We start from the raw sequence: 11419 nt of genomic DNA on the forward strand, positions 1-11419 counted from the left end.
ACCATCTCCCTCCAGCCCTGTACCTACCTGAGAGAACATCAGTGCTCCAGCCTTTGCCAGTAGAGTTTCCTACATGTTTAGACCTTCAATTGTCTTCTGCTGCTCCAGTGGGGTGAGGAGCTTGGTGCCCGTGTCTGAACAGGGTACGCAAAATGGGGCTCTGCTCACCAAGGGCTGCTTCTGGATTGTGTGCTGAGGCAGTGTTGACTTCAGCACAAAAGGCAGCAACTGCAGCTGTAACAGTAGAAGAATTTGGGAAGGGAGAGGAGTATTGGGTGGTTAATTTAATCTTTGTGAGACTCATTTCCTGAATGATCTCTCTTACCATCATTCATTAGTCTGATCTGCTAGTACCTACTTCACTTGTTCTCTGGTTGGTAGCCACAGCAGAAGTGAAGGGATTCCGGCTGACTTTTGTCTGTCCTTGGCAACTGCATGCCAGGTCTGGATACACCATCACTGCCACCACTTTGTGGTTGCCAGGAGGTGATTCAGAGGAGTTACCTCAACATGAGGAGTTCTGACTTTACTCCTTGGCAGTCTTCCTCAGCTTCCCCAAATAACTGAGGGAGGCCACTAGGGTCAGACTCTTCCTCTGGACACCCCTTAGACTGGAACCTTCCCATTAACTGTAGGGACACTTATCAGCCTTTATGACAGCTGATGCAATTGTGTTTAATGAATCATCTGGTAATCAGAATAAACAGTTAAGATGCACAAACCGTTCAGCCAGCAGAGATCAGAGCCCAGGATTCCTACCTTTTCTCTTCACACTTACCCTTTATTGCCCTCGGTTGAAGCAGAGGTGATGGTGAATCCTCTCGGAGCTGTGGATTTCCTCATTTGGGCTGCCCATCGAAACATGTGATGAGACAGCCTTCATTCCTAAACTGTTGAATAATCATGAATTATTTTTCTCCCTCCTTGCTCCTACAAGCAGCAATTCCATGTTTGCAGTCAAAAATAATAGTAAAATTGCTTTCTCAGAACTTCCAGCTATTTCTTGGGTCATGACCCATCTTCTTTCTAATTGAGGAATCAAAAAGCATATTTAAAGCCTTTTGGTTTTAAATGGACTGAGTAATCTTTTCACTTTCATGAATTTCAGCAGTAATTGGGTTGTGGGGAGCTCTTCCCCGCTCTGCCCTACTGAAATAGCAGACTCTTCACATAACTTCTCTGTGTAGGTTCCTGGACATTGCCAACATGCACTAATTAGGATAAAACCCAACACAACACTTTACAATATGAGTCCATGTTGAAGAGTATGTAGCAAAATGATGGATAGTAAAGTAAAATAGGTCACTGAGGCTGAAGTGAAAGCTCCTTCTCCTTTTTTTGCTGTAGTGTTGTTGTGATATTACTATAAATCTTTATAATTGATTTGTCTCTGGTGTTCTTGAGTTTGACTGGGGAAGCATTTATGCTGGGGGGAACAAGAGCTTGTGTAACCACCCTGTACAGTTACAGTAATGAACAAATAAATCATTAGTTGTGTTCATGTGAAGGTTTTTACTCATCCGTATTGTATGTTTTCAAGTGTTTACTTAGAGCCATTGGAAACTGGTGGCTCTGTGATGCCAAGAAGTGTAAGGAAGTGCATTATTTTTGCAGGCTTATAGGAATCCCAGGTTGAAGGGACCTCACGTATCATCTGGTCCAACCTTTCTTGGCAAAGCATGACCTAGACTAGATGGCCAGCACCCTGTCCAGATGAATCTTAAGTGTCCAACACTGGGGAGTCACCACTTCCCTTGGGAGATTATTCCAATGGCAGGTTGTTCTCACTGGGAAAAATTTCTCTCTTGTGTCCAGTGGGAATCTCCCCAGGAGTAACTTGTGCCCATCACCCCTCATCTGTTCCATGGGACTCCTTGTAAAAAGGGAGTCTCCATCATCTTTGTAGCCACCCTTTAATTACTGGCACGTGGGATCAGGTCTCCCTGAGCCTTCTCCAGCTGAACAGTCCCAGCTCTCTCAGCCTTTCCTCACGCGCTACCCAGCCCTTGGACCATCTTTGTGGTCCTTCTCGACCTTCTCTGGTCCATTCACATCTTGTACAGCAGGACCAAAACTGAACGCAGTATTCCAGGGGTGGCCTGATCATCACTGAGTGGGACAGTGACATCTTTATGTCTGCTGGTGATGCCTGTGTTGATGTTCCCCAGCATCCTGTTGGGTTTCTTTGCTGCAGCTGCTCACTGTTCACTCCTATTGAGGAAGGAAATGACTTTTTTTTAGCTTCTAAATAGAGATATCAATAGCTGCTGGAGTCTTGTGCAGTAAATATATAAATTAACAAATAAAATAGAGAAGTTTTACTGGAATAGCTGTGCAGAATCAGTCTGTGTGTGGTGTTGCTCAAAAATCCATAGGAAGAAAGTGATTGTATAGATCCTGTTGGGAGAAGTAAGAGCTGACTAAGGCATTTGCATCGATTACTGCAGGTGGTTTGCTCATCAGAGAAAGTAGTGGTGTTCATATCTAAAAGGAGTCCCTATTAGGGGAAATCTTTCATTAGCTTTGTGTTACATCTTGGAGAACTAATGCAAAGCAAAAGTAAATGTTGTAAAGATACGTATGTGAGGGAAACTTCAGGCATGTGAGCGCTGTCTCAGGCGAACAGTGAAAAGCACAGCACTTCACCAGCTACTAAGAAGGGGAAACATGACTGGTACGGCTGAACCCAGGACAATCATGGAGTGGTTTGGGTTGGAAAGGGCTTTAAAATCATCCACTTCTAACCCCCTGCCTGTGTCAGGGATACCACACGCTAGACCATGTCACCCAAGGCTCTGTCCAACCTGGCCTTGAACACTGACAGGGGTGGAGCATTCACAACTTCTTGGGCAACCTTTCCAACTGAACCATCAGTGTAAGGAACTTCCTTATATCTAACTTTAATTTCTCCCATTTAAGTTTAAACCCATCACCCCTTGTCCTATCGCTACAGTCCGTGATGGAGAGTCCCTCTCCAGCATCCTTGTAGCCCCCTTCAGATATTGGAAGGCTGCTCTGAGGTCTCCATGCAGCTTCTCTTTTATTTATATTATAATTTCAACTTCTACTTTTCAAAAATCTTCTCTGAACTCCCTCATGACCACAAGAAATTATAAATCCTGTATTTTGGAGGGAGGCGGAGAAGACAACAATTTGAATAGCTGCCTTCGAAAACTTTATGACTGTAGTCTACAAGCACATCTTTATCTTTTAGCCTTTTGGTTTAAGATTATATTCTTGAGAATTAAATGGTCAGGTTTCATGAGCAGTCTGGTGTGTGTGTGTGAGAGACAAAGGCAAGAATCATAGAACAGTTTGGGTTGGAAGGGACCTTAAGATCATCCAGTTCCAACCCCCTGCCATGGGCAGGGACACCTTCCACCAGACCATGTCACCCAAGACTCTGTCCAAGCTGGCCTTGAACACTGCCAGGGATGGAGCATTTATCACTTTGGGCAGCCTGTGCCAGCACCTCAGCACCCTCACAGTAACAAAATTCTTCCTTATATCTAATCTGAATATCTAGATTAAAGGAAAAGATTCCTTAATTTGCTGGGGTGATGTTATGTGAGAATATATAAAATCAGGGAAAAGATTCCTGAATTTGCTGGGGTGGTGTTAAGTGGTGAGCAAAAGGAGAAAACGAGCTTTCTAGTAAGATGTGATGGTATGTTATGACAGAAGGTATACAGAACTCTCCAATAAAGGGCAGGGCTCACCCCACTCCCAATTCTGAGTACATTTTGAAGTTGTAGAGGATTTTGTTTTATCTCAAAATGAGCTAACTCTTTTGCTTACTTGCAGGTGTCAAAGATGGGTAGAGAACTGTCGAAGGGCAGATTTAGAAGATAAAACTCCAGATCAACTGAACAAGCATTACAGATTGTGTGCTAAACATTTTGAGACTTCTATGATATGCAGAAGTGTAAGTAAAAGCAAGCTCTTGTTTGTGGCACCTTGCAAAGTGTCACTGATGATTTTCATCAGAATGCTCATTTTAATCTTTGACTCTCTGAGTAACTGGTCCCTGGGAAAATCAATCCCTTGGTCTTATTTGGGATCGTTGTCATGGTCCAGGGCACCACACAGAAGTCGGTACAAAAGATGAGGTGGAAATGAGCAGTTGTGGAAGGAAAAAGCAGAGCTGCTCCGACTGGTTTAATATGTTTGTGGAGCACTGGTCTTTACTTCAGATCTTTCCTCATAATGAGCAGTGCTCATTTTGTTTATTACATAGATTTATTGTGTGCAAGTATGTAAGTTTGCATACCTCTATTTAAAATCATTAATGTGCTGTTACTGCAGTGTGTTCACAGTGTTACTTGGTTAAGTTACAGTCTGTTGTGGCCAAGAGCTTTAAGCATTCTTTGCATCTGTCAAGCTTTTGGTTCCTGTTGTATTTTATCCAGCTAAAATCGTGGCACTGTTTCTGATGAAATAATAGCTTTCAATTCTTCTTGTTGATTTTTAAGAGCTGAATTTCACTCTGATACTTAGGTAAAATCAGTCTTTTCGTTCCAAAAGATAATTCAAATACACAGGTCAGACCCTGAGCTCCAGGTGGTATTAGATGTGACAGGGTCTCTGATTAGTCAGCATCCCAGTTATGCACCCCATCAATACTGGGAGTTGTTAATCTGAAATGAAGCTTTATGGCACTCAGTTTGTTTAAAATGTGCTTCAGTCTAATGCCAGGTGGAGACGTCATCAGTTAAAATCCTGTACTTACTGGAATCAGCCAGTTTAGACAACATAAGTTTACAGTATATCCACATATAAATTGTTACTTAAAGTCTTTTTATTTAACTGCTAGAAACATTTACATGATCATCTAAAGCCTTTTCTTCTTCCTGCTCATTTGACAGGTAAATTTTCCTTCAGTATGATCTTCCACAGTAGTGTTTTGTGGAATTCCTAAGTTGACATAAAGAAGGGATTGAACTTTTTTCACAAGGAAAAAGTTTTATGTTATTATTTCTAGAATTGTGAAATCAGTGATGAAAACCAAAGTACAATAGTAGCAAAATGATGTTTCCTTTCTGATTCCTAAATGTCTTTTTATCCAGAATGTTTATTTTTAACAAAATCCTAATATTGCAGTAAATAAAAATTAATGCATCTAGGGTCTGTGATGTGAAGATGATGGGGATGGAGAAAGTGTTTGTGGTTTGGGTTGAGGTTTTCTTTAATATCTCATTTCCAGTGTTCTCTTGATATCATAGAATCATAAAACGGTTTGGGTTGGAAAGGACCTTAAGATCATCCAGTTCCAACCCCCTGCCATGGGCAGAGACACTTCACACTAGACCATGTCACCCAAGACTCTGTCCAACCTGGCCTTGAACACTGCCAGGGATGGAGCATTTACCACTTCTCTGGGCACCTTGTACCAGCACATCAGCACCCTCACAGGGAAGAACTTCTTCCTTATATCTAAGCTGAACTTCCCCTGTTCCAGTTCGAACCCATCACCCCTTGTCCTATTCCTGAAATGTGAATTGCATGGCATAGCTTTCTGTGTGTTTTAGAACATCGTAAAGTGAAAATACTTTTAAAAGAGGGGGAAAAAAGGGCACAGCACCTGAAATTCTGGGGTTATTTTGTGCACATACAGTGAGAATTTCCCAAAGAAATCCCTAATGTGGACATTTGTCTTCTTGCAGAGCCCTTACAGAACGGTTTTACGGGATAACGCTGTGCCAACTATATTTGATCTTACAAGTCACCTGAACAATCCTCACAGCAGACACAGGAAAAGGATAAAAGAGCTGGTAAGGTTTTCATGTAAGATCTGTGATTATTAGTACTACTTTTAATATTAAAACAGTCAAGGCAAGTAAGTTCATGTGAAACTTTTGTATTAAAGTGTCAAAGAACATCATAGAATGACAGAATGGTTTGGGTTGGAAAGGACCTTAAGATCATCCAGTTCCAACCCTACTGCCATGTTAGCACTTGAGTGCATTTTCTGTACTGCCTATTCTAGTATCTTTTTGTTGGTTATAAATTAAATGCCCAGATGTTATGCTGTTACAAATTTTATCTAGAAAGGAAGGTTTTAGGAAATAATCTGGAAAATTAAATGTGTTAATCCAGAGCTGATTCTGTCTTCCAAAGAATGTGTACAGCTTCCTTTTGCTTGTTGTTACAGCTCTAAATATGATTTATGGATGGTACCCTGAAATTCTTGCTACATATCGATTGTGATCTTCAGTTCACCCATTATGTCTGTGCCAATTCAGATATGTTTGTTTTAGCTTATTTACCGAGAAGATGATCCATGTAGAAAATCAATATCAAGAAGTTTTTTGTGGAACTGTGTCTTGTCAATACCTCTTTTGTGTCATTTATAAACAGTGTCTCAAGGTCTCTGTGGTTATAAGTATACTGACAATTAAGAGGAATTAAACTTCTAAATTCTGCTTATATCTTGGAAAGTTGCAGGCAACTTCTAAATATTTCTTCATGAATCTGAAGCTCCCAGCATAAGAAGGACATGGACCTTATTCAGTGAGCCCAGGGGAAGCCACAAAGATCATGCAGGCTGGAACTCCTCTCCTATGGAGACAGGCTGAGAGAGCTGGGCTGGGTCAGCCTGGAGAAGAGAAGGTTTCTTAAGGGGAGACCTTAAAGCAGCTCCCAGTGCCTAAAGGGGCTACAGGAAACCTGGAGAGGGGCTTTAGACAAGGGCCTGTAGGGACAGGCCAAGGGGAATGGCTTGAACCTGCCAGAGGGGAGACTGAGATGAGGTCTGAGGCAGAAGCTCTTCCCTGGGAGGGTGCTGAGGCACTGGCACAGGGTGCCCAGAGAAGCTGTGTCTGCCCCATCCCTGGCAGTGTTCAAGGCCAGGTTGGACACAGGGGCTTGGAGCAACCTGCTCTAGTGGAAGGTGTCCCTGCCCGTGGCAGGGGTTGGAACTGGATCAGCTTTAACTTCTCTTCCAACCCAAACCATTCTATGAATTTGACTCAGTGTGTTGATTGACTGAAGATAGAGTTAAAGATGGTTCTGTATCCAGACAGTGCTTGTTCATACTGAACCAGAATTCTTTAATGGAGTGTATTTCCTAGTAATTATTTAGTACATATTGAACAAACTTCTAATAGAAACATGGGAATCTTAGGAATTGTAGCAAACTGCTCTCATGGAGTTAGTACATGTGTCATGGCAGCAATAAACTACCTGAAGAAACCTCCTTCCCTTGGACCTTCTAGCTCTTTTTGGTAAATATCAACACTCTTAAATATGGTCTCACCTGTAATATTTATGTCTGATCTTGGTGTGTTTTAATATTTTAAGCTCAGGTACTAGACATTATAATCAATACAAGTTTGGTTTTGGTTTTAGAGTGAAGATGAAATAAGAACACTGAAGCAACAGAAGAGTAAGTGGCCCAAATAATTGAGTTCATACAAACCTTTATCACTAAGGCTGACAAGGTAATGCAGGACACAGAACTGTAAGTTTATATGTATCAGGAGGATAATTGAGTTCCTGCCTGATTCAAACAGTCGGTCTAAACTCTTTCTGAAATAATCACTCACTTCTAAATTGGAAACATTAATCTCTAAACTCCAGTAACGTAAAGGAAATGGGGATAGTAAGGGAAAGCAAATGTTCTGTTTTATTCATGTTGTCTTGACACAGTGTTTTCCATTTTGTAGTTGATGAACCTTTTGAACGGGAACAGGCAACTCAAGAATTGAATGAAAACAATGAACAAAACGCTGTCTCTGAGGAAGGAGGGGAAGAACAAGAGGAAGAAGCTGTGCCCCTAACACTGGAAGAAAGAGAAAACAAAGATTACCTTAAATCTTTGTTTGAAATACTGATCCTAATGGGTAAACAAAATATTCCTTTGGATGGCCATAATGTCGACGAGCTTCCAGAAGGTATTTTTACTTCCGATAACTTTCAGGCTCTACTGGAATATAGAATAAATGCTGGAGATGAAGTTCTGAGGAAGCGATTTGAGATGACTGCAGTCAACCTTGAGTATTGTTCCAAAACTCAGCAGAAACAAATGCTTGAGATCTGTGAAAACTGTGTTAGAGAAGAGACACTGAGGGAAGTAAGAGACTCACACTTCTTTTCTATTGTCACGGATGAAGTAGTAGACATTGCAGGAGAGGAACATTTGCCCGTGTTGGTGAGATTTGTTGATGATTCTCATAATCTAAGAGAAGAATTCATCGGGTTTTTGCCATATGAAGCTGACCCTGAAATTTTAGCTGTTAAGTTCCACACGACTATTACTGAGAAGTGGGGTCTAAACATGGAGTACTGTCGAGGCCAAGCCTACATCGTCTCCAGTGGGTTTGCTTCCAAAATGAAAGTTGTGGCTACAAGACTCTTGGAAAAGTATCCACAAGCTGTGTATACGCTGTGTTCCTCGTGTGCCTTAAATGTTTGGCTGGCAAAATCCGTTCCTGTTGTTAGTGTTTCCATTGCATTAGGAACAATGGAAGAGGTTTGCTGTCTATTCAGTCAGTCTCCACAATTACTAGTAGAACTGGACAACACAATTTCTGTTCTTTTTCAGAACAACAAGGACAGGGGTAACAATCTGAAGGAGATCTGCCGTTCCCAGTGGACAGGCAGGCATGATATGTTTGAGGTTTTAGTGGACCTCCTGCAAGCATTGGTACTGTGCTTGGATGCGGTAAGCAGCGACTCGTCCGTTAGGTGGAACAACTGTATTGCTGGTCGAGCATTTGTACTTTCAAGTGCTTTAACAGATTTTGACTTCATTGTCACTGTTGTCATTCTGAAAAACATTCTCTCTTTTACAAGAGCATTTGGGAAAAATCTCCAAGGCCAAACATCAGATGTCTTCTTTGCAGCCAGCAGCTTAACAGCAGTGTTGCATTCGCTGAATGAAGTGATGGAGAATATTGAAGTTTACCACGAATTCTGGTTTGAGGAAGCAACAAATCTGGCTACAAAACTGGATGTACAAATTAAACTCCCAGGAAAGTTTCGCAGGGCACGACAGGGGAACTTGGACTCAGAGGTGACATCAGAAAACTACTACAAAGAAATCCTTAGTGTCCCCGCAGTGGAGCATATTATTCAAGAATTAAAAGATATATTCTCAGAACAACACTTAAAAGCTCTTAAGTGTCTGTCGTTGGTGCCCTCAGTCATGGGGCAGCTCAAATTCAACACGTCTGAGGAGCATCACGCTGACATGTACAAAAATGACTTGCCTAATCCAGACACGCTTTCTGCTGAGCTTCACTGTTGGAGAATCAAGTGGAAGCACAGAGGAAAAGACATTGAGCTCCCAGCTACTATTTATGAAGCACTTCACTTGCCTGACATCAAGTTTTTCCCTAATGTTTACGCGTTGCTTAAAGTCTTGTGCATACTTCCAGTGATGAAGGTGGAGAATGAGAAGTACGAAATAGGACGAAAGCGTTTAAAGGCCTACCTGAAAAACACCTTGACAGCACAAAGGTCGAGCAACTTAGCTTTGCTGAACATAAACTTTGACATAAAACATGACTTAGATTTAATGGTGGACACTTACATTAAACTCTATCCCTATAAAGTGGAGTTTCAAGAAGACTTTACTCCCTCAAACAACTCTGAAGTAACAGGAGATGCTTAATTTTTTAAGCTTTACCCAAGCTGTTGAAACAGCTTTTAATTAAGCTTCAATGCTGAGGGAAAAAACCTGAGATCTCAAATCACTGTAACTGTGTTTCCATTTTAGGTCTTGAAGAAGTCAGTCAGTGACCCAGGTTATGGTTTATTAGTCTGCATTAAATGTGTTACGCGAACAAAATCAAGCCTGAAAACAAGCCTGTGCTCTTGGCAGAGGTGCTGGTTGACTTAACTAGGTGCTCATGTATTGCATCTTGGAAAAAATCCATTGTGGTGGTAGATCTGATGGGGCTGTTACATATTTGCTCATGAATTAAGGTAAGAAAAAAACCCTCTCAAAATGCTAAGATGAGTATTGACCATTTCAGATCTGTTACTTAGGATTTTATTCTCTTGGAAACCTTTTTTAAAAGAAGTCTTTGATGTATATTTAAACAGCATTTTGGAGGGTGGACTCAGCTATGGCACGGTCCTAGTGCTGTGGACTGCTCTCAGTGTACAGAGAACGTTAGTGACTAAGAGGTACATTTACGGTTTCCTTGGAAGAATCAACCTCTTTAATGTCTTGATGACTGTTTACATTCCTTTGTGTGCGACACAAACCTTTTGTTTCCTTTAGGCTTTTAACAGGCATGGCAGGATATGGAAATTCCTAAAAGACACTAAAAACTTAACATGGATTCCACAACTGTTTCAGTCTGACACAAACCCGTGCATCTTCTTGTCTCTTTATTTGTAAACTCACCCAAGAAGGATTAAAATCAGCATTTGTTGTTTGTCTAGATGTAAGATTGAAAATATTCCTGTTATTTTTGGCAAGAATGAAACAGTTTTGTACAGTTTATTGCAATTGAAAATAAAATGTGAATTGCTTTTTACATACTGTTGGGTTTCTCAGTAAAGCTGTGCCTCTCTGAGAATGTATTGCTTTGTAAGGTACCTTTTAGTTTTGGCAGTTCTTTTCTCTGTTGTTTTTGCACTTCCAGGGAGTGGCATTGTCTGAAGACACAGGAAAATTTGACAGCACTTCCGATCTGTATGTTCTCCTGAAGGATTTTTAAAGTATTTTGATATAGCACTAAAAACAGTGGGTTTAATTGTGGAAGTTTGAACTGAAACAGATGGAATTTGAAATGCTTGAGAAGTTAAGCTTTGCAGCTCTCCTGATGCATGCCAATACTATAACTTTACAGTTCTCCTCTTATGGACTTCCCAGTTGCAGTGGGAAAGGCCCCCAGAAATGGAAAATTGTCTGATAGTCAGAACTATGCCAAGTACAGTTCTTAATGTTTTAATGCAGTCAAACAATAACAATGAACTTGAAAACAGCCTTAGAGCAGCTCCAGGGCCTAAAGGGGCTACAGGAAACCTGGAGAGGGGCTTTGGACAAGGGACAGGCCAAGGGGAATGGCTTGAACCTGCCAGAGGGGAGACCGAGATGAGCTCTGAGGCAGAAGCTCTTCCCTGTGAGGGTGCTGAGGCGCTGGCACAGGGTGCCCAGAGAAGCTGTGTCTGCCCCATCCCTGGCAGTGTTCAAGGCCAGGTTGGACACAGGGGCTTGGAGCAACCTGCTCTAGTGGAAGGGGTCCCTGCCTGTGGCAGGGGTTGGAGCTGGAGGAGCTTTAAGGTCCCTTCCAACCCAAACCATTCTGGGATCCTATGATTCTATGACTTACTGAGACAAATTGCAGAAACAAAGGAATAGCAGGTTGCAATGGGAAGTACCCCTTGAACTTGAGAGATTTGTGTGGAGGAAAACCATTTACTCAAACTATAGCAGCTCCAGTCTTATTTCTGAGGGTGAAGAGAA

General features: G+C 41.6%; 1 protein-coding gene across 1 annotated transcript; it reads left to right on the forward strand.

The window, feature by feature from the left end:
* Positions 1-3804: 3804 nt before the first annotated feature.
* On the forward strand, positions 3805-9642 carry PRKRIR (protein-kinase, interferon-inducible double stranded RNA dependent inhibitor, repressor of (P58 repressor); the record flags this gene model as incomplete). The annotated part of the gene is made up of 4 exons (XM_010016736.1): positions 3805-3925; positions 5664-5771; positions 7348-7384; positions 7665-9642. Coding segments are annotated over 4 exons (2215 nt in total), but the record flags the coding sequence as incomplete, so codon positions are not given.
* Positions 9643-11419: the final 1777 nt, after the last annotated feature.

The sequence above is a fragment of the Nestor notabilis genome, unplaced genomic scaffold (assembly GCF_000696875.1).
Source record: "Nestor notabilis isolate BGI_N333 unplaced genomic scaffold, ASM69687v1 scaffold22400, whole genome shotgun sequence".
Lineage (NCBI taxonomy): Eukaryota > Metazoa > Chordata > Aves > Psittaciformes > Psittacidae > Nestor > Nestor notabilis.